General features: G+C 34.1%; 4 protein-coding genes across 5 annotated transcripts; 2 read left to right on the top strand and 2 right to left on the bottom strand.

The window, feature by feature from the left end:
- The first annotated feature begins 2,107 nt into the window (after nucleotides 1-2,107).
- LOC145111512 (nonsense-mediated mRNA decay factor SMG7-like) lies at nucleotides 2,108-7,361 on the top strand. Its single transcript, XM_079047780.1, has 8 exons — nucleotides 2,108-2,381; nucleotides 3,425-3,575; nucleotides 3,679-4,269; nucleotides 4,341-4,463; nucleotides 4,562-4,797; nucleotides 4,886-6,641; nucleotides 6,710-6,894; nucleotides 6,972-7,361. Exons 2-6 carry the CDS (start codon nucleotides 3,507-3,509, stop codon nucleotides 6,618-6,620), a joined length of 2,754 nt encoding a protein of 917 aa, XP_078903906.1. The 5' UTR covers nucleotides 2,108-2,381; nucleotides 3,425-3,506; the 3' UTR covers nucleotides 6,621-6,641; nucleotides 6,710-6,894; nucleotides 6,972-7,361.
- A 2,267-nt stretch (nucleotides 7,362-9,628) lies between these two features.
- Nucleotides 9,629-14,758, bottom strand: LOC145115391 (phosphatidylinositol 4-phosphate 5-kinase 4-like). Its single transcript, XM_079051680.1, has 8 exons — nucleotides 13,335-14,758; nucleotides 13,079-13,246; nucleotides 10,939-11,104; nucleotides 10,714-10,830; nucleotides 10,428-10,621; nucleotides 10,266-10,363; nucleotides 10,113-10,146; nucleotides 9,629-9,989 (listed from the first exon to the last, which is right to left on the bottom strand). The coding sequence occupies exons 1-8, from the start codon at nucleotides 14,441-14,443 to the stop codon at nucleotides 9,716-9,718; spliced, it is 2,160 nt and encodes a 719-aa protein (XP_078907806.1). The 5' UTR covers nucleotides 14,444-14,758; the 3' UTR covers nucleotides 9,629-9,715.
- Nucleotides 14,759-20,007: 5,249 nt separating this feature from the next.
- Nucleotides 20,008-22,165, top strand: LOC145111509 (AmmeMemoRadiSam system protein B). The gene is made up of 8 exons (XM_079047776.1): nucleotides 20,008-20,199; nucleotides 20,568-20,652; nucleotides 20,731-20,799; nucleotides 20,918-21,030; nucleotides 21,221-21,332; nucleotides 21,410-21,553; nucleotides 21,644-21,818; nucleotides 21,899-22,165. The coding sequence occupies exons 1-8, from the start codon at nucleotides 20,148-20,150 to the stop codon at nucleotides 22,019-22,021; spliced, it is 873 nt and encodes a 290-aa protein (XP_078903902.1). The 5' UTR covers nucleotides 20,008-20,147; the 3' UTR covers nucleotides 22,022-22,165.
- On the bottom strand, nucleotides 21,896-23,407 carry LOC145111510 (uncharacterized). Of its 2 annotated transcripts, none has more exons than XM_079047777.1 (4): nucleotides 23,309-23,407; nucleotides 23,075-23,195; nucleotides 22,898-22,970; nucleotides 21,896-22,661 (listed from the first exon to the last, which is right to left on the bottom strand). In XM_079047777.1, exons 1-4 carry the CDS (start codon nucleotides 23,322-23,324, stop codon nucleotides 22,335-22,337), a joined length of 537 nt encoding a protein of 178 aa, XP_078903903.1. In that variant the 5' UTR covers nucleotides 23,325-23,407; the 3' UTR covers nucleotides 21,896-22,334. The 2 variants fall into 2 exon arrangements, with proteins under 2 accessions (XP_078903903.1, XP_078903904.1); XM_079047778.1 differs by having other exon boundaries at nucleotides 21,896-22,583.
- Between the last annotated feature and the right edge of the window lie 340 nt (nucleotides 23,408-23,747).

Genomic DNA, 23,747 nt, shown 5'->3' with positions numbered 1-23,747 from the left:
TGCCTGGAACATCACCACTACAGAGAAGAAATTCAGCGACTTCCCACCGCCGATTGTAGCCCTTCCTTGCGATCGATTAAGAGTCATCGGCCATTTTCTAACCGTTTTTGTGTTTCTTTCTTCTCCGATCAACTGAGGATTGAAGTCTTTGCCTCCCTGCGTGATTGTTGTCGGATAGAAGAAGGAGCAGTCGTCGCTGCCACTTGACGGCAACACTGCTGCCTCCGTTCCTTTCCTTTCCACGATTGGTGGCTGACGAAGACGGAGATAGTGAACCAAGGGAAGCTTGCCGGAGATTAGATCTCCCTTCCTTGCGATCTGTTCAACCACCGGTGAACCCATTGGAGCTGCCTTCAGGGGGTTTTTCATGGAAGTTGTTCTAACACTATATGTAAGTGTTTGATTTTTCCTAATTTTATTTACCCATTTGATACTATATTCTTGATTTTTTGAGATCCATCATATAAAGATGGTGAAGTCTTCAGTCAATGATTCACTTGCCCAACCTGGATTTTACCAGTACATCAAAAAATCAGATGGTGAAGTCATCCGACTTCAGGCACATAGAATTTTAGAATAGTTTCAGATAACATATAAAACAATTACTTTATCATGTTTGTATTCTATCTTGTATGTTGGTTTGATAAAATGTTCACTTCAAATTATTCTACTTATTCTAATGTATGTTGTATAAAATCATTCTTATGTTTATCTCCTTTTTGCAGCTCATTGTATAAAATCATTCTCATGCAATACAATTCTGACAGAATGCCAATCTCACAAAATGTCAATCTCATAGAATGCTAGCATATTTTGAAGTGGCTTAGAGATCAAACATACACAAAATGTCAATCTCACAACAAGTATATTTGTTTAACTGGTAATGAATTTGTGATACTTTATGGTTGACTTTATAGTCTCTACTACATTCTGTCAGAATTTATAGTTTTTATTTTCTACTATATTCTGCCAAACTTTATAGTCTTTAATACATTCTGTCAGAATTTATAGTTTTTATTATTCTATTAGAATGCATTGAATTGTTTAATTTTTGAAACTTGATTATGTTTTCTTTGTGGATTTAGGTTTTGAAGAGGTTAACATTGATGTGGAGAAGGAAGAAAACATATAGAACGAGAGTGTATTATACCAGAATGTGTTATGCTACAATGTATAAAGTGTTGCTTAAAAATAATATTCTTTCAGAATAGATTAGTGTTTTTGTTAGATTTTGATGTTTTTTTTTCTTTCAGAATGTTGTTATTATTCAATGAATCACAATCATACAATGTAATTATTTGTTATATTATTAGTTCAAGAATTGATTTTGTGTATTCTTTCAGAATGTATTTACTAGTTTATGGTTGACATTCTGTCATTCTGACAGAATAAAATCGAAAAATATATTTACTAGTTTATGGTTGGCATTCTATCACTCTGACAGAATAAAATCGGATTTTTAAATTTGAATTAATTTAAAATATTCATATTTTTAAAAAAGAAAGGAATTAATTATCCCTAAAAATCCGAAAATTTCTTTTTTTAATATAGGTTAATTGACTAAAATGCCCTTATGCTGAAATTTGTGTGATTATATGGTACATGTTATCCTATTCTACTATCATAGACCCTCAGATCATGAACTTTGATTATATTCCATCCGATGGTCTAGATTTGTGCATTCTGACACACAATAGTTAGTAAAAACAAAATAACCTAATCCTATATATATATATATATATATATATATATATATATATATATATATATATATTAGGGCCCATCTTTTAATTTCGGCACAGGGCACTCAAAATTAGCGGACCGGCCCTGGTCATTATCCCGACTTTATAACACGAATTGACTTTTTGAGGGGCTGTACATTTTTAAAAGTTTAAACATTGAGTATAAAAAAACAAAAATGCCATCAAACAAGTCGTTAATATTGTTGTGGACTATAAATATTATTATATTTGACGTGTTTAAAATTCTTTTATCGTGAGAAAATACACAAACTCAATAATTCTGATTTTTAAAAAACTGAAAAAAAAAAATAGATAAAAACAATGTGTATTTGTGTATATATAATAAAATAAAAGTTTAAACAAAATCGAGTCATGGCCGACTAGACCCAAACCCAACCAAGAAACGACCATATCAACCACCACCAATATGATTTTCCTCCTCCTATTTGCCTTTTCCTCTTCCGCCGCCTCCGCCGTTAACATTCAAACATCATTGAATAAATTACAAGCGCTGCAGATTTTGTAATAAGGCTCTCGAAAATCAACCCCCACATCCGAATTAAGGCGATTGTTGAAGATTGCATCGTGATTTTATTTGGTCGAGATTTACGTGATTCATCCAGATCTGATTCGGAATAGGTATACCTTTAACCCTCTAATGATTGATCATCATATATGTAGTAAATCATTGAATCACGTATATAGGTTTTGATGGTTTATGTGTGGTCGTGTGATTGTATTGGTATTTTGTTATCTTTCCATTTGTGGTTTTCGTACGATTAGGGTTTTTTTTTTCCTCTTGTTTATTTTGACGGATGATTACGTTGCTGTTATCGCTTGTTGGTTGCGTGTGTGTGGGGGGTTGATTGGGTTTCATGAGTTTTTGGAATGGCTATCGTTGTTTATGCATGTTGAGGAATGACGTCATCTGATTTTCAAGCGCGAATGTGAGATTCTCTTCGGTGATAACCTTCATACTTCTGGCGATCAGAAGCGGCTAGGTTGTTGTGTAATATTCTGCAAAGTTTTTAGGTTTCAAGAATCTTGATGGTGGTGGTGAAACCACAAATTGAATATCTTCTTTTGAATCTTTTAATATCCAGCGTAGTTGCATCTAGTTCTTGATTGCAATTAGCATATCCTAGAAGTATGTGGATGAATTTTTTGACAGATTAACTGAATGGGGCTTTTGAATGGCTTGAGAATTTATAGTATGCAACATTTAGATATGCATTTCTTAAAAAAACATTACAGATTGTTAGGCAACCAAATATTTTTGTTTCAAAACAGTAGGTGTAGGATTCAGGCTATTGTAAGTCATTTTAAAGATTATATACTATTCATTGATTTTTCTTCTTTTATGCGACATACACATAGAAACCGTTTTTTTATTGTGTCTCGTTTCGTATGCATCATGTACCATTATTGCATGTTACATCCAATTGAAAGTTTGGATATGAAGTCATAATCAAATGGTGCAGTAGTGCTTTCGTCATCATTTTTTTCAAAGTAAAATATGTGTACTTTTGCACACGTTGTTTTGAAACATTTTCTGTAAAGCAAGTCAAATATTTCTTTAAGACCACAAAGTATTTAGGGAGTAACTGTATACATATTTTACATATTAAGGTTTGTGGGAAGTTGGCATTATTGACTTGATGAAGTTATCATGTGTGATGCAGTTAATTTGTGAGTAAATGTTGAATGTAGCTGTTCAGATCAGATCTTTTGGAGCCAAGTCTTGTCACACTTGTTTGATGGACAATGACTATTCCAATGAATAACACTGTGAGTAGTTTGTCAAGGGAGCGAGCTCAACTTCTTTACAACAAGGTATTCTATCCATGATCATTAGCATTATGTTACTAATATGAAGTTAACAAACACAATTATGATATTTTCTTGATTGGTGATCTCATTTGTTGTTTCCTTGTAGAATGTTGAGTTGGAAAGTAAGCGTAGAAAAGCAGCACAAGCAAAAATCCCATCAGATCCAAATGCATGGCAACAAATGCGAGAAAATTACGAATCTATCCTTCTTGAAGACCATGCCTTCTCCGAACAACATGACATTGAATATGCTCTATGGCAGTTGCATTACAAACGCATTGAGGAGTTGCGGGCACACTACAGTGCTGCCCAAGCACAAAACGCAAAAGGTCCTGCCCCTGCCCCTGCCCCTGCCCCTGCTCCTGCCCGACCAGGGCCTGCCCGAATCACTAAAATCCGTTCCCAATTCAAGACCTTTCTTTCTGAAGCTACTGGATTTTACCATGATTTGATGGTGAAAATTAGGGCAAAATACGGGTTATCTTTAGGTCATATTTCAGATGATCCACTAAATGATGTTGACATGAAGAAAGGCTTGATATCATGCCATAGATGCTTTATTTACCTTGGAGACCTTGCTCGATATAAAGGGTTATATGGTGAAGGTGATTCAAAAACACGTGATTTTGCTGCAGCTTCAAGTTACTATAAGCAAGCTGCTACTCTTTGGCCTTCAAGTGGCAATCCTCATCATCAGGTCTGTTTACTTTTAATCATTTTTTTTTATAGAATAATAATAATAATCTGTTTGTTGTAATGTATTCTCAGCTTGCTATTCTTGCATCCTATTCTGGAGATGAACTTTTGGCTGTTTACCGTTATTTTCGAAGTTTAGCAGTTGATACCCCTTTTACTACTGCAAGAGACAATTTAATTATTGCATTTGAGAAGGTATTTTAATTTCTTACAATTTGGGACATTGATAAATAAGTTATGTTTATAAATTACAACCTTAGTAATCAAAGAAAGTTGTATGGAATTTTTGGCAGAATCGTCAAAGCTACTGCCAGCTTCTTGGAGATTCAAAAGCTGCCCCTAACAAGAAAGCACCTGCCCGAGTGACCGGGAAAGGAAGAAACAAAGGTGAAACATGGGTATCATCAAAAGATAGGAAAACAGAACCAAATCTTGTTGTTGAAAGAGAATCTGCTACAATGCCTGAAACTCTTAAAGCCTTCAGTATTCGATTTGTCAGACTAAATGGCATCCTTTTTACTCGCACAAGGTATATAAGTATAAATATTAATTTCAGTTTTAGTTTTCTTTTCCAATAAAGCTTAATCAACTTATTCCATATTACCATCTTTCTACAGTTTGGAGACTTTTTTGGAAGTTTTCTCAGTGGCGAGGAGTGATTTTCTTCAGCTACTATCATCTGGACAAGATGAGGTGTTCAATTTTGGTTCAGATTATGGGGAGTGTAAACTCTTCATAACCAGATTCATAGCAATCATGATATTCACTGTCTACAATGTAAACAAAAAAGAAACAGAACACCAATCATACGCAGAGATTCTTCAACGATCTGTTGTCCTTCAAAACGCATTTGCTGCAATATTCGATTTCATGGCACTCATACTTGAAAGATGCATCCAATTAAATGACCCATGTGCAAGTTTTTTACTCCCTGGAATCATGATTTTTGTTGAATGGCTTGTTTCTTGTAAAGAGGATTTAGCATTAGCATCCACAAATGAAATGGAAGAGAAACAAGTGGCTGCTAGATCCTTATTTTGGAACCAATTTGTTTCTTTTCTCAACAAGCTTTTGATTGTGTCTCAAGTGGTTAATGAAAGTGGAGATGAAACACGTCTCGCATTGCCTGAAGATATGGAATTGAGGGGCTTCCTTCCACTTGTTTCTGGTCAACTCATTCTTGACTTTACAAGAACAAATTATCTGGATGGAAATAAGGAAAAGAAGGCATGCGTACAACGGATTGTAGCTGCTGGAAAGGCTCTTACTAATAGCAAGACTGTTGGTGTTAGGCAGCAAGCATTCTTTTTTGATTCCAAATCCAAACAGTTTCTCTTTGGCGTTGAGCCAGAAAATAACAACCAAGTTTCCACTGAAAACATTGGAGAAAAATTAGAATGTGAAGAGGAGGAAGATGATGAGGTTATTGTCTTCAAACCCTCTGTACCCGAGAAACATACACATACACATACAGATGGTTTGGTGTTTCCTTCAAAACTTATTGACAATCCTGCCCCTGTGCCTATCTCAATGCCACCACATGAAGCATGCGCATCTTCTGTGAATGAAAACATGGTGCAGTATTCGCAACTTGAACAACCAGAAGAATTTATTGAAAATGGTTTGTTTTCAAATCTCAACTTGTTGGGAGGAAAAGAATTTGAAAAACATTCAGGAGGAATGTCATCTGTTGGTTTCCAGGATTCTGAACGTATTATTATACCATCCAAGTTTGATTCGGTGATGACATCAGCAGCACCTAGTTTTGGCAGCGTTCCTTCAAAGACAAAGCCCATTAAGAGTCCAGTGAGCCGGCCCATACGACATTATGGGCCACCACCTGGATTCAATAACACTGTTGGTCCTAAATATACTGTGGATGAGCCTCAGCCTCAGCCTCAGCCACAGCCACTGTTTGGTGTTAACCTAAGGAATGGAATTGGAAATGAAAATCAACCTGTGGATGATTATAGCTGGCTAGATGGGTACCAGTTACCTTATTCCGGATACAACAATGGAATTGGAATCGGTAATTCCTGGAGGTGCTTGCCGCAACCGAACAAGCTTTTGAACACAAGGAAGATGTCGTTGGGAATGGAAAGCTTTCCATTCCCTGGTAAACAAGTTTCCTCCGTGGCTGAGGCTGACAATGGAATACAGAAACAACAGAATGGTAATGGTGGATGGGTTGGTGGTTATCAGATTCCAACAGAACGTGGGAATGGGAATCTCTATGAACAACAAGAAGCAATGCAGCAGCAGCATCAAGTTAAAAAAGGAAATGAAGAGTTCATTGCACTGCCTCAGCAATACCAGGGACAATCGTTGTGGGAAGGTCGTTTCTTTGTGTGATGATGTTATGGAGCATAGATGGTATGTATGTATGTATGTATGATGTTTTTTTTTTTTGGGTTAAAGGTTTCTAATAAAAGGTTATGTAGGTGTTGAACAATCTACTAAGGTGGATGTGGAGTGAAGTGGAGTGTCCTGGTACGACCAGTTCAGCCATCAGATATGCAATCAATGTGAAATGTGATTTTTAAAAAAGCTTTAGTGGAGGAAGCATGGATTGGATGGTATTGGTTTGGTTTGGTTTGGATTACTGCAGGCATCTGCTGGTTAATAGGTTTCTCTTGTTCATATTTTTGCATTTACTTCTTTCTATCTTTTCATGTCATGTTATATATTAATTTATTTATGCAGGTGCCGAGTTTTCCAGATTGGATGAATGGTAAGTCTGTGGGAAGAATCTGAAAACTTTTGTGGGTATGATATGATATGATGAAATCAGTGTTTTTGGAGATGTATGTATGAGTATCACAAACAATGGGAGGATTGATTGAAGCTTTTATCCTCCTGCTTATCAATCATATAAGGTATTATTATTATGTGTCTGTCTAATGGAAGGGGATATCTTAGAAGAAATCAACAACAGTAACACTCTGTTGATCCACGTCTTTTTTTAAACTTTGTTTTCTTGGGTTTTTGTTTTAGTTAAAAAGATTTGTTATAAGCGACTATGGAACGCTTGTATTGTGGGTCGTGATGATTGAAGTTGATGTGTTATTATTATTATTATTATTATGTTTTCAACTTTTTTTTTTGTTTGCTCGAGCGATATACTTCAAGATCTTGTGGCACACTGCCAAGTGTCTGGTCTGCTTGGAATGTAACATCAAGAAGCAACCTAATGGAACATTTTACAAACATCAAATTTAGTGTTAGTTTAATAAACACAAGTACAACCTGATCTTGCATGAACTTAAGCCAACACTCTCACCATATTCATAGAGCTTAATCCCATTCCATAAATCTATTTAGTAGATATAACTTGTTAAACTCCATGAATAACTTGTCTATGTCTTAATCGATCAAGACATAAGTTCAATTTCATTTATACAAATCATGCAATCTAAGGTTCATGATTATCATTTTCAATTTCAAGTAAACAACCGTAGTTAGACATGTAATGCTTGAAAACATAATCATTATGCTTACTACAACACTATCATTGAGATTCATAAAATAACTAGGGTTTCATCACCCTTTTCAATTTCACCATTAAAGCTTAGTTAAGCTTACAAGAAGATGGTACCTCTTTATCTAAGTAGTAGTGTTTGATGTTTGATTTCCTTGAAACTCCCTTGGATTTAGCTTCAATCGTAGGTGCAAGGCTCTTAAGTCTTAAGTTCGCCCTTCCTTATCTCTCTAGAAGTGTCCGAGTGAAATGAGAAGCATAAGTATTATACTCATTTTTGGACTTTGAATTAGTTAGACGGTTGTGTAACTCATTACACGATCGTGTAAATGCACATTTAGAGTGGTACTTCTATTAACTTAAGCCTCCAACTTCAAATGTGCACATCTTTCTCTTGTAGATTTTGTTTTAGCCGATTCTTTTGCTCACACGTTCTATTTTGTCGTGGATCCATTTTATGATCAACAATTAATCATTTGATTTCATTAAGTCATGATTTCATGGTCTCAAACATCAGATGTCGACTAACAACTTATTAATACGAAATCAACAAATCTTTTCAAAACAACACAAGTTTTCATTGGATTATTTTACCAACTAACTCTTATGCATTATTTTGCACCAATTTTTAGGAAACCTATGCATAAGGCCACAATATCGATTGAGAAAATTGACCTACACGATCCTCAAAATATACAAAAACATTGATTATTAACGCATCATTTTCCTCCCATATTTCCAACAATATGACTCTAGAAGAACAATAGCCCACAAGGCCAATGTTCTTTAGTCAATGTTGAACTGAAATATACCAAAACTCCACCATATTTTAGGAACCTATGCATAAGGCCAAAATATCCATTGAGGAAATTGACCTACACAATCCTCAAAATATTGATTATTAATGCATCCTTTTCCTCCCATATTTCCAACAATACGACTCTAGAAGAACAATAACCCACAAGGCCAAGGTTCTCTAGTCATTAAGAAACATTGTATAATGTTGAACTGAAATATAGCAAAACTCCATCATAAACTATATTCTAGTTGCTAAAAGACATTTCGTCTTAAGGAAACATGGACATAAAATCCTTTTTTGGAGAGTTGCATTAGCTACAAGTAAATGTCAACCTAGAGGTGAGATAAACTAACACAACATGGTAACCTTATATGATCTCGACACGAAATAAACAGATTTAGGTAAAAAATTTAAAATCATTTAATTAAACGGATTGACACAACACAACACAAAAATTAAACGACTTATGAGTTGTTTGATAGTTGCTGATTGAATTAGATTTGATTGAGTCATGTTAAGAGACATCAAACTGCCCCTTAGCCGCCTAGGTCAAGACTTGATTTTTAGTTTTTCCGTTCTCTCCTGTACTTCACAGTCCCCTCGATCACTCCCTCCTCATAATCTTACCCCTCCATATCCTGTACTCATACTCTTTCCACTTTTCCCTCTAAACTTACTATGGATTTTGTCATTTCACCTCCCAACTCTAACTCTTTTAACTTGTTTAGTGTTTCGACCCGACGCATTTACAAGATCTAAACCCTAACCCGCAACCCGACACGGAAATAGAAATAAACAGGTTGACACGACATAGTAGTTAGACGGGTCGAATTAAGGTCAAAGTATCTCAACCCTTTTAATGTTTCGACTTAACACGAACCTGACGTGACACAACATGTTTTCCAGGTCTATGTCAATCCTTATCACATTTTTATCGGCAATGCTGTGTTGGTTGATTTTTCTATCATCATTTTCGGATGATAAGAAGTAGCTAATACAAGAACGCAAATCAAGAAACATTTTATACAATCATGAAACAATAACGGCTTTTCAGAAACGCCAAGACTCTCGACGATCCCTTGAGCCTCCCAGCAACTGGGATTAGAGTTCCTATATACAGAAGAAGACTAGTGAAATAGCACATTCTTATCAAATGTAATCGATGTATCTCTACTCGTCCTCTATAAAAATTTTGAGTATGAAATCACGAAAACGTCTAGAATAATTTCGAGGATCAACGGCTGATATGGATGTTGGGTCGTATTGGAAGGACTTGTAAGCATGCTCGAGTTTCTTGGTGATGTCATAGTCTTGAAGTATGTCTATGATACCAAAAAACATTACAACATCATAACACACCCCCGTTGGTTCACCTATTAGCTCCATTTCGTTCTTTCTCTCCATCTTTTCAACTCGTGTGTGCATGCTGATTCCTAACTTCGACCTGCAATCATATTGTAGCAACAAAAAAAGAAAACAATTTCTCAAATCTCACCCCGAAACATACATTTATCATCGAAGTTGTCACCATAATATTTCGTTATAAGAATGGTGGTATATATATTACCCTCCAGTGTCTGAAACATGGTATGCCGAATCATCTGTGCCACCATTAAGATTAACATATATTAGAACTTTCAATCCATATTTGACACCAGCGTTCATGCGTGTATATATATAAATTAAGGAAATTACAAGGAGAGATTAGCAACTGAGGTACCTAAGTCGCTATTTGTGTCTTTGAAGTGAAGACCAACCAAGAGGCTGTAATCCATGATTCTCTCCTGCTCGAGAAAATCACAATCCCTATCGATTTGCCTGGACATGATTTAAACAAATTCTTAAGCACCCTTTTGAAAGAAAGAGCAAACTGAAGTTTTACCTTCTAAATTCTTCGATCCAAGTTTTCTCCAATCGAAACATGAAGTTGAGATCAAGGTCTTTAAGTATAGTGGTGGTCTGGATTTCTGACTCGGGTTTATCCGTGATCCGACCAAGGGAAGACCCTTTTAAGTCGAATCGTCTGTGAATGACGTGATCGGTGCAGAAAAGGTTCCCCATGATGATAAATCGTACCTAAATCATGCACTAACAAATTGATCAAATCTTCTTTTGTGATACAGCTAAAGAATGGATGGATGCTATATATATGATGAAATTAATCAAACCTTCTTTTGTGCAGGACCAGTTAACTTCACACAGTGTAATCCGTAGAACTTGGTGAGTAGGGTATGCTCAAATGAGCGAAAATGGTTGTAGTATGCCGATAGCATCCTTAGTATAGCCTAAATAATGATCAACCATTGATTCAAACAAAACAAATTAACCCCATGAAACTCAACTACGTAAAGATTCGGAACGTTTTTTTGATTAATTAAGATTCAAAATCTTACTTTGACTTCAGCTTTTTTGATGGTTTTGATCATGTAGCGATCATCATGCGTGAGGTAAAAGAAGCTTCCGCTCTTTCCAGGGGAAGACAGCTCTCGAAGAGCATCGTTCCCACATATTGATAACATGTAATCAGCTGCATCCACCTTGAACAACATCCTTAATGTCCTATACACATGTTCATGAAATCATGCATCATATATTCATCGTCTAATTACATCTTTTTTTTTTTCCCTATGTTTCTGGTAATCAAATCAAAGGACAGCCAATGCTAAGGGTATTAAGCTCCTGTTTTTCTGTCACAGCTGGATTGCATCCGTGTACATTATGATGTGAAAAGCAAATTAATTGAACAAAATATTTTAATTACTAATATAGCATATTATACGATGGAAAACCTGCATGAAGGGAAATTGACTTGTTCATGCAAGAAATGATAGATCTATTGGCATGACATGTGGAGATATGGGCAGAAGACAAAGATTGAAATTTTGCCATTTATTCATATTTAAAGACAGCTAAAGAAATACCAAATGTCATTTTAATTTGCAATGATCCCCAATGCGCATCATGTTGTAAAACTAATGAAAATATCACTTATCTACCATAAAAATAAAGTGAAAAGGATAAATGAGACCAATCTTATTCTTCCCTTTTCAAAATTCAAACGAATTCTAATTTCCCAAAATAATCATCAATTTCATAGATACATTTACGAAATTCAAAATTCAAACAAATTCTAATTTTCAAAAATAGTCATCAATGAGACTAATCTTATTTATCACTTTTCAAAATTCAAACAAATTCTAATTTTCAAAATAGTCATCAATTTCGTAGATGACATTTATGAAATTGGTGATGTCGTTCGGGAAGTTAACATTTTAATTTTTTTAAAAAATTTGTGACCGATTCAAAGATGAAATTTCCAAAACAATACCTACAATATACGAAAATCTCATATTCTAACCATTACACATATGACATCTATAAACCGACAACTTTCATATGCAAATGATTAGTTAAGGTGACATTTTTTTTAGTATAATTACACAATAGTTACTTTCCACATACCACTTTATTTGTAAATTCATCTAACAATATTTATTTGAATACTAACATTATCTTATTCACTATAAAATGAGTTCATATGAATATGGTTTTTGACATTATAAAAACAAAGATTGTTATATTTGTTTCGATATCAACCTATTTCCTAATGGTTGATTGAACCACTACCAACCAAAGGGACCCATGATAGTCAGATACTTAATGAATATACAAACGTTCTCATGTAGAGGTGCAAGAAAGTTATAATGAATAACAATTACTGAAAAGAAATTTAAAGAGGCAAAAAAGTGGATTGATGATGAGGATGCAAAGATTGACACGCTTACGGAAAAGTGGATCATCTTACAAGATCTTGTCAGAGTTAGAGTTGGTTTTATTGACCACGAAAAAATAATGTATATGTTATAATTTCCCGATGTGTGGCCCGAAAATTAAGTTCGTAACAAATATAATCACAGTTTATAGGTTTTGTAAAGTTATTCTATCGTTTTGTATCATTTTGGTTTAAGTAATGAAAATGAAAAATATTGTTATTCATGATTTTTTTCCTAGGTTTTTGTTACGCAAAATATGAAAAGTAGTCGATGCAAGTAAATATTACACATAAGTGTTACACATTTATAAATGTTAGACACAGTCTATAGTAAAATAAGATTCACAAGGTCCCTAAAACATAGAAGTAATTCTAAAACAAAAAGCCATAGTTGCTACTTGTACGAAGTTGTTATAATCAAAGGATGACCCGAAACCAACTACTCTAAAGCATGCAACATAAGACAATAAAATATCCCTTGACGACCTTTTGTTGAAGCAAACCCCCAACCGAAACAAAACACATAAACAAAGGCCATTGTGGTATGTCAACATTCCTCCAATAGTAGATGTGATGTAAAAGTGTGGAGACTTGATTTTAAGAGTTCAAGAATTTATTTTCACCCTTAAGGTACTCAAAACTGCCTCTAGCACCAAGACTTCCGCATATATTTACAGTCATATTCTCGAACCATAGTTCATCGTCTAATTACATCTTTTTTTTTTTAATAAAAAAGGTGGACAAATGTTGTAAAGTGTTACCTGAAAACTAAGGGGCAATAATCCTTCCATCTGAATTCACAAGATTGGTGAGGAGGGGTGTATTTAGATCCCTCTGGTGGGAATCTTGTCCAAACTTTCTCTTTTGGATTAAAAGCAGATGATTTCAAGTCTAAGGAGGGAACTGGACCTGGTCTTCCTACAGAATGCCTACACACAACTGGATTTCATTAGAATAATTCAAAGCAGAAAAAGTTTTAAACAAGATAATGAAACAAAAAGATTGGAACTATATAACCTGATCCCTAGTTGCAAATTAAGCATAAGTTCATAATTCTTATGCCCTTTAGATATGGTCTCGCCTTGTTTCTTGACAACTTTTGGAAGCCGAATTGGACTTCCTTCAGATAATGCATTACCAGATATTAACGATGCATCATCCCTAGCTTTCATGGTCCTTTCTGTGTCATCCAACATCCGCATTCTAGCAAGGTCTTTGTCCATACTTGCATCCAATCTCCCATCAACAGACATCCTCCTTGGTCTAACCGAGGGTTCAGTTCCTTTAGAAGATCTCCAAATCGCTAGTTTCTTTTGTGATGGCAAGATTGGAACTTTATCTTGAGGGGAAATAAAACAATCCTTGAGATAAACATCAAAAACTTCTTGTGGATCATGTTTAACATCATCAGATGAAGGATTAAATGTCAAGTCTTGCTCTCCTGAATCTGTACTCCAATTTCCGACATAAGAACTCCCATCTGCCCATTGAAACGTTCCATTTCCTTTTGGTAAACATTCTTCCCATTCCCCTTCGTACATGCTTCCATCAGGCCAGACCAATTTACCCTTCCCAGACATGGTTCCGTTTTTCCATTCACCATCGTAATGACTCCCACCTTTCCAATTGTACTTTCCATTACCTTCTTGTAATCCTCTACACCACTCGCCTTCATACGTATCTCCGTTGGTGTATTCCTTCACCCCATGTCCATGTTTCAAGTTCATGACCCAATGCCCTCTGTATGTGTCTCCGTTGGGGCCTGTGTAGGTGCCCTCTCCATCCATATACCCACTCTTGAATTCGCCATCATAAGAGGCTCCTGAAGGCCAACTGAATGTGCCTCTTCCCATGGTTTTTCCACGACACCAGTCACCTACATACATGCAGCCATCGGTCCACCAATACTTACCGAAACCATGAGGGAAGTTTTCCGACCAGTTTCCTGTGTAGTAGTCTCCGTTTGATAGGAATCTTTCAGCGTGGTAGACCTCCCCAGCAGCATGGTTCTCAAGTTGATCGGTGTCTTCATCGTCTACGTGGGCCACATGGGCTGACCCAAAGATGTTGGTGGCTTGTTTCTTCGCTTGTTGTGTTTTCCGGATTGTTGCCTCCCATGCCTTCATGACGTGTTGATATCAATTTGATCATGAATTTTTTGTTCTGAATATTTAAGCATCCAATCCTAATTATGATGCTTATCAGGATGGATCTCGTTTATTGAAACAAAATATCATGAATTCCATGAAATAGAACATGATTTATTTCCCCGACAATAATCATAAACATAGATATTACGATGAAAACAAGAATCAAACCCTCGAAACAGCATGCAAGATTGGTAATGGCCTCTCTTTCTCTCTCTATTTTTCTTTCTGTTCTCTCTATCTTTCTCTTTCTCTCTCTCTCTGGTTTATTTTCCCTATGTTTCTGGTAATCAAATCAAAGGACAGCCAATGCTAAGGGTATTAAGCTCCTGTTTTTCTGTCACAGCTGGATTGCATCCGTGTACATTATGATGTGAAAAGCAAATTAATTGCACAAAATATTTTAATTACTAATATAGCATATTATAAGATGGAAAACCTGCATGAAGGGAAATTGACTTGTTCATGCAAGAAATGATAGATCTATTGGCATGACATGTGGAGATATGGGCAGAAGACAAAGATTGAAATTTTGCCATTTATTCATATTTAAAGACAGCTAAAGAAATACCAAATGTCATTTTAATTTGCAATGATCCCCAATGCGCATCATGTTGTAAGACTAATGAAAATATCACTTATCTACCATAAAAATAAAGTGAAAAGGATAAATGAGACCAATCTTATTCTTCCCTTTTCAAAATTCAAACGAATTCTAATTTCCCAAAATAATCATCAATTTCATAGATACATTTACGAAATTCAAAATTCAAACAAATTCTAATTTTCAAAAATAGTCATCAATGAGACTAATCTTATTTATCACTTTTCAAAATTCAAACAAATTCTAATTTTCAAAATAGTCATCAATTTCGTAGATGACATTTATGAAATTGGTGATGTCGTTCGGGAAGTTAACATTTCAATTTGTTTAAAAAATTTGTGACCGATTCAAAGATGAAATTTCCAAAACAATACCTACAATATACGAAAATCTCATATTCTGACCATTACACATATGACATCTATAAACCGACAACTTTCATATGCAAATGGTTAGTTAAGGTGACAATTTTTTAGTATAATTACACAATAGTTACTTTCCACATACCACTTTATTTGTAAATTTATCTAACAATATTTATTTGAATACTAACATTATCTTATTCACTATAAAATGAGGTCATCCGAATATGCTTTTTGACATTATAAAAACAAAGATTGTTATATTTGTTTGGATATCAACCTATTTCCTAATGGTTGATTGAACCACTACCAACCAAAGGGACCCATGATAGTCAGATACTTAATGAATATACAAACGTTCTCATGTAGAGGTGCAAGAAAGTTATAATGAATAACAATTACTGAAAAGAAATTTAAAGAGGCAAAAAAGTGGATTGATGATGAGGATGCAAAGATTGACACGCTTACGGAAAAGTGGATCATCTTACAAGATCTTGTCAGAGTTAGAGTTGGTTTTATTGACCACGAAAAAATAATGTATATGTTATAATTTCCCGATGTGTGGCCCGAAAATTAAGTTCGTAACAAATATAATCACAGTTTATAGGTTTTGTAAAGTTATTCTATCGTTTTGTATCATTTTGGTTTAAGTAATGAAAATGAAAAATATTGTTATTCATGATTTTTTTCCTAGGTTTTTGTTACGCAAAATATGAAAAGTAGTCGATGCAAGTAAATATTACACATAAGTGTTACACATTTATAAATGTTAGACACAGTCTATAGTAAAATGAGATTCACAAGGTCCCTAAAACATAGAAGTAATTCTAAAACAAAAAGCCATAGTTGCTACTTGTACGAAGTTGTTATAATCAAAGGATGACCCGAAACCAACTACTCTAAAGCATGCAACATAAGACAATAAAATATCCCTTGACGACCTTTTGTTGAAGCAAACCCCCAACTGAAACAAAACACATAAACAAAGGCCATTGTGGTATGTCAACATTCCTCCAATAGTAGATGTGATGTAAAAGTGCGGAGACTTGATTTTAAGAGTTCAAGAATTTATTTTCACCCTTAAGGTACTCAAAACTGCCTCTAGCACCAAGACTTCCGCATATATTTACAGTCATATTCTCGATCCATAGTTCTCCTAACAACTAATGATGCTTGTGTATATTTATAGAAAAATATACCTATGTAACATTAATAGATACAAACATTGTTGGGTTTTTATTCAAAATAGTATAAAAGAATAGTTAAAACTACGAGTTTAGCAATAGAAACATTTTTGTTTGAATAAACTAAAACCATTTTAACCCACCAAGAATCATTTTGCAAAAACTTAGAAGGATTAAAACAACCACAAAAAGTTAAGTGTTACAACCTTTAAAGACTTTGATTCTCATGAGAGATTGAAAGTTGATGAAATGTGGCATGAAACTTCAAGATAGAAGTTCTCTATAATGTATCCACCAAACAAGAATATAACCACTAGTAGGTGCTATTTTTTCACTTGTATTAAGTTGTTCTTAAGCTTTAAGACTTATACCAAATAAGTGCTTAAAGAGAAGCAACTTTCTGAACCAAGAATTAGCACCAAAATTGCAAGAGATCCATATGGGAAATCTCTTCATATTTTCGACAATTGAGAGAGAAAAAAGAGAAGAGAAGTGCATAAAAACTAAATAATTTTAATCACTATGTCTTCTTTGGAAAACACACTTTACTGTTTACTTTAAGGTCTATATTTAATTACAGGCTTATCCAAGTATGAGACTATTGATTTAGGTGTCTAAGTCAATAACTAAATTGTTATATTCTTGAAATAAAAGCAAATTCATTTTTGGGTTGCCCTCAAAACTAGAAACCGAAAAGAATTACATTTGGAGAGAGAGGATAATTTATTTATATATTATATGATTAATATATTAATTATAAATAGTAATTATTAATTTAGTATTAATCAGAAATTAATTGGAATTAATTTTGGGATTAATTAAATTAATTGGAAGTGTTGGGACCAAAGGTGATATTGTTCAAAAGTTGAGCAATGAAGAGTTCTAGAACCTTCCTCATGGGGACGGTTTTTGTAGAGCTTCCTAAGGCTTCTACGAAGCCTTGGAGGATAAGTAAATGATTTGGATAACTACATATTTTGAAATATTACTATTATATTCAATTGAGTGTTATCCAAGGATTATTTTTCACCTATAAATAGGAACTTAAGGGTCATTAGTTTCGTCCATGATCGCAAGCCTTCCATAGCCAAAATTTTGCTATACTATCCTCTCTCCTCTTGTGTTCTTGTTGCTAAGGTTTGGGTACAAACCATTAGAGACATCATCTCTTTGGTGCTAGTCTTTCCAAGCTTCATAACTACAAGGATTGGTTTGATTTGTTTGCTATAACAAATCAAAAGGTATGTAACCTAAACTTTGTAATTTTTGATTTACACTAGGGTTAGGATAGTTTAGTTGTTCATTGTATTTTGCTATCTAGCTGTATGACATAGATCTTTTATAGGATGCATGTACCCTATTAATTGTTAATTGTTTTTCGCATTGCACATAGTTGCTATCTATAAAACCCATCAGAATAAGGCTAAGGATCCCTTCAGGAATTACATGATAGAATTGTCTGATATTTGTGATGCCTTATAGCCTATGGAATTGTTTGTTATGTGCTACTTGGAGTCTAGATTAACAACGTTAATTTCTAAGTGTATGTTTTAGAATTGTACACGGTTAAGACTGTATAGACTTTTCATGTTCCTTGTTTGGTTGTGGTCTTAGGATAGAATCATTTACAAATAAAATGACATTTAGTGTCATAGAAATAGGGCCACTGAAAACAAAAAAAGTGCCACTAAAAGCAGCTTTAGGAATCGGCAACATAAAAAAAGGTGCCACTAGAAGCGCTGCCACTAAAGGCCATTAGTAGCACTTTTGGGTTGTGTCGTTGCAGACTTATGGAGTTTTAGTGGCACTTTTTTTATTATTCCACTAAAACACTATTGTGTTTTAGTGGCATTTTTTGTGCCACTAATATAGTTGCTAGTACAAATATTATTTTCATGCTTTTAGTGACACATTTCTTCACAAAAATAAAATTATATTCAAAAACTAGATCATGCATACACAATGAGTTGTTATTGTATAAAATAAAAAGAAGAGTTACACACAGTGAATTGTTCTTTGCATTAAAAAATAATCAAGTATTCAAAAAAAAATCATAAATTGCTACTTGTGTTTCATTCCCTATTATGTTTTTGCTTACAACAAACATAACAATTTCTGGACCTCTCACTGCCCCTATCATGTTTGCTAAACAAGGTGTAGACGTAAAGGGCAAAGATGGAGCTTTTTACACTTATTATGTGCATTCACAACTTGTGCCATTTTTCAGTATCCATCTCTTATTTTACAAGCATCTCACAACATCATGATCAATGCGAGATTTGGTATAGAATCCTCCTCGTTGCCTATAAATCCAACATTTCTACATTCCTGTGAAAAGTTATTTGCATATTTAAAATACAACAACAATTACATTTATATAATATTGCATAGTAGTATAGCCTTAGGCTAGCCCGATTCAGGGCCAGTTAGTCAGGGGTAGGTTGTGCTACCAAACAATGTTATCATGTGATGTTGCCATGTTGTGTTGACAAACATTGTTTTCATGTTGTTTAGGTTATATCAATAAACCTAACATTATCACTCACAGAAACATACTAACAATGTGGTTGGATCGTAAGACAAAAAAACAAACAATATCAACAAGAATTCATAAAGCTTAATTATAAACTTATTTTGATTAAGGGTTTTCAATAACTCTCACAAAGAGAGAATACACAAAGTAGCTTACAATAAGGTTAACCCTAGCATAACATATATACGAGGTAAAACGATAATAATGGAAATCCCTACAAATCAGGGATATATATATATATATATATATATATATATATATATATATATATATATATATATATATATACACAAAGATACAATCCTAATCACTAAGATTACAGATAAGATCCTTGGAGCATAAGAAACACTTCACCTTGATACTAAAAAATTTGGCAGTGTGATGTCACGCTGCAACATGATACAAATTAAAAAGAGTTTTATAATCATCAGATTCTTAGTTGTAGCCTAACAAACATAGATACAAAAAATAAAGTACACAAACCTCTAAAGCGCACACAATCTAAAATAATTTTTTAGGTAACGCATTGTTTTTTGTTCACATTTAATAACCATGTTTTTTTGTACAGGTTTAACTAGTAAACGTGTTTGATTTGCTCATAATAGGGTAATATCAGTAGTAATTACCGATGATATTATCCTATTATGTACAAATCAAAAAATTTATTGATCAAATATGTACGAAAAAATATGATTACCGGACAAAAGTCAAACTTCGTTACCATTCTAGGTCATTAACCTATAAAAAAAAAAAAAAAAAACCAAACTCTTGTGCTCGACTCACCAAAAGACAATTAGCCAAGGGCTATTCTGCAATTTAATTTGTTCAGGGAAACTGATATGTATGAATACATATAATCAAGCGAAGTGTTCCGTGTTCGATCGGTTGTGCTATATAAGTTGGAATCTTGTGCTATTTACTTTATCAATCAAACCTGTTCTAGAATTAAGATATACGGAACTCGGCACTGAGAGAATCTTTGTACTAGGGTTTCTAATTTATGGAGAACATCAGGAGAGCATCGCACGCAGGTTCTTGGTACTCCAGTAATTGTAAGTCCCGTATAATCCTCAAGTTTCATATGCATTCCCATTAATTGAAAACCAATTTGATCATCAGTGTCATATCTTGCTAAATTTTGGGGGTTCGATCGAGATATAGAGTTAATCTTGACTGATTGAAGGTTTCAGTTGGTAGGAAGTGTGCGATTTTTTTTTCCCGATTATCCCTTTTCGTGTCATGACTCATGAGTGATTAAGATTGCTGCTTTTTGAAGTATTAACGATACGGTTGTTGAAAAAATATACGAATAATTAAAGTTTTACACTATACTGTCTGTGATTAAGGAGCAATTAGATGATTCTGAGTTTGCACCCAAATAAAATAAATTGAGAAATTCTGATGATTTTATGTTCATCAGCTCAAACATTAGAAGCAGAGCTTGATGGATGGCTTAGGGAATGTGGTTTGCCCAAATCTCCAGATGTCAGAGGTGTAATTGCTCCGTAAGTAAAATCTCCATTTTCAATCTTTCTCATATTTTCCATTGAATTTTCTAATACATTTGTCATTTTATCCACTAGACATGCAGGTTATTCTTATTCTGGACGTGCAGCTGCTTTTGCATTTGGAAACATTGATCCAACTAACATGTAAACCTCATTCCCCAAAATTATACATTCATACACACATCCAGTTTTTTTTTTTTTTTTTTTTTTTTTTTTTTGGGTTATATTTGTTTCTAATTATGTAGATGTTTACATTTTTCAGTACTCGGATATTTCTTCTTGGTCCTTCTCATCACCATTACACCCCTAAATGTGCTCTTTCAAGAGCAACAATTTACAAGACACCAATAGGCGACCTCCCTATAGATCTTGAAGGTATCCTTGCATCATTTGTGTACTTATATGTGTCAGACACAATATAAGTAATGTATCAGGTACAATGTGTAGACACATTGTACCTGATGATACATACACAGTATGTATACAAATGTGGCTGATACATACATTATGTACGTATCAGCCACATTAATCTGACAACATATCTCCTAAATTTTGTTGAAATCAGTCATTGATGAGCTAAAAGCTACTGGAAAATTTGACATGATGGATATTGAAGTTGATGAGGCTGAACATAGCATGGAAATGCACTTACCGTATCTTGCCAAAGTATTTCGTGGGTAAGTCTTTTTTTTTTTTAAAATCAAAGTTCTTATTCCGACTTATAACATTCCGATTCCGGTTTGCATGATTCCAGCCATTCGGTTAAAGTTGTTCCTATTATGGTTGGGGCTGTAAGCACAGAAAATGAAGCAATGTATGGACGATTGCTCTCCAAATATATTGATGACCCAAAAAATTTCTTTTCAGTTTCATCAGATTTTTGTCACTGGGGTTCTCGGTATGTTAAGAATCAAGATCATGTTCCTTTTCTTTAATTGTATAAAATGTCTATAAAAATTCATATAATTTGTTTTTATCATTTATATAGGTTCAATTACATGCACTATGACAAGAAACATGGGGCTATTCATAAATCTATTGAGGCATTGGACAAGATGGGAATGGAAATTATAGAAACCGGAGATCCTGATGAATTTAAACGCTACTTGATGGAGACTGATAATACCATTTGTGGACGTCATCCCATCAGTGTATTTCTTCATGTAAGTCCTAACTTTTTACAAATTTGCCCTTTTTTTATTTTTTTACATATAAAGTTATAAATGGGTTTGTTGACAAACAGATGTCGAAGAACTGCTCAACAAAGATTAAGATAAAGTTTCTTCGATACGAGCAGTCAAGTCATTGCAAAAGCATGAGAGACAGCAGTGTGAGCTATGCATCCGCAGTGGCAAAGTCGGAATAACTGATTCCGGTTTTGGATTCATTGCATTATGTAATTCCGAACCTTGTTTTTCTTAATTTGAACCGTGTCTCTCTCTCGTTTTTGTTTCTTGTCAATAATATGACATTTCTGATTCCGTATCATTGAAACTAACATTTTAGCTTCTGATAACCCTCGTAAATCGTTTCCATTAATGTAAAGTTTATGTAAAAATTACAAGTCTTTTGCATTCATTATGTGCGACAATACTAAAAATCCCTCAAAAGAATCAACCAAATAACAACATGATATGAATATGACAATGACACGGTTGTTGTGATTCCGATTCCGATGATCATATCTTGTTAAGTTTTGCAAGGAGGAATACAGAGGCGGAAGTGACGGCCGGAATGAATACGTCATTGGGAATGGCATTTGGAGCTGTGCGCTGTTTGATAAATGTGGTTATGACTGGGATTCCGAAGATGAAGAGGAGTATGTCTTTGATTCCCATTCCGGTAACTCCGGAATCCAGGATTATATCCTGCAAGATCTTCTGAAACTCGTCCTTGCTCAAGGACTTCTCTTTTCCTTTATGGTGCTTCTGCAATTCATTCCCATGATTCCATTCCAAAGATCTCATCAAGATTTGTATCACATTTATTTGCCCAAAATAACACATCTGGATTGCATTCTTGTATCACATTTAACTCCCAAGAGCCACATTCCCGATTTAACTTTAATTCATTAATTTTAGAACAAAGATACAGAGGAGATGAACAACTTAACTGAGAAGATGTTAATAGTGTCAATTGTTACTCATGATTTACGTTATGAATTTATTATGATTTGTATTATTAAATTATAAATGTGTTATTATCAGATGTTTTTATTCGAATAAAAAGATACAAAACTTACGTTGTAGGCTTGTTCAAGAGTAGAACTCTTTGGGACATGAAACTGTGTGCTCCCAAGCATCTTGTTCATTTCTCTGTCAAATCAGCATAATGTAAGTATTGCATAAAAGCACTTTAAACCTTAAACAAAAAAAAACAACAACATTGATATTTGATAAACATAGAATGCGAAAATTACTCGACTGTCTCACAAACTGCATGATAAAACTCAGCTGAGTTCCATTTCTTGTTTGGATCTGCAAAATATTTGTCATAGCATTTCCCCACCAAAGGACCAATATCTTTATTTTCCTCTTTTCCTATAACAAAATCATGATTAATTATATGTATGTGTGTGAAGACAGAAGGAAATCAATGAAGGGAAATCATATAAAAACAGACAGAAAAATAAAATTTTGAAAGAGAAAGATACCAAAAGTTTGTCCCATGTTTTTAGGCTTCTTGCAAAGGCTTAACTAAGTTGAAAGAATTGAATTGAATTGTGTGTATGATATATATGAATAATATTGGATTTATATAATGATTCTTGCTGATGAAGAAGGGTATACTTGCATTTCTAATCTTAATGGTAAGGAAAAGTTGAACACTGATTGACTCATTGAAGGAAAGAATAGTACGGATTGGCCCATGTTCTTTCTAATATATTACACAATTAGGTCCTCTAGTTTAATAAATTGCATTTTTCACACCACCTAAACTTTCACATGTAGCAAATGGACCGAGTACTGGATAACAAATGGAAAAAAATTGAGGATGGCTAAAACATATTTAATATATTGACCAATTTTTTGTCATTTTTTATGAGTTTACAAATATTTAATATATTAAATATTATTTTAGATTTTATGATC

This window comes from Lactuca virosa, chromosome 5 (genome assembly GCF_052849685.1).
Source record: "Lactuca virosa cultivar CGN04683 chromosome 5, Lactuca_virosa_CGN04683_v6, whole genome shotgun sequence".
NCBI classification, from domain to species: domain Eukaryota; kingdom Viridiplantae; phylum Streptophyta; class Magnoliopsida; order Asterales; family Asteraceae; genus Lactuca; species Lactuca virosa.
This window is presented reverse-complemented; position numbering and strand designations above follow the sequence as displayed.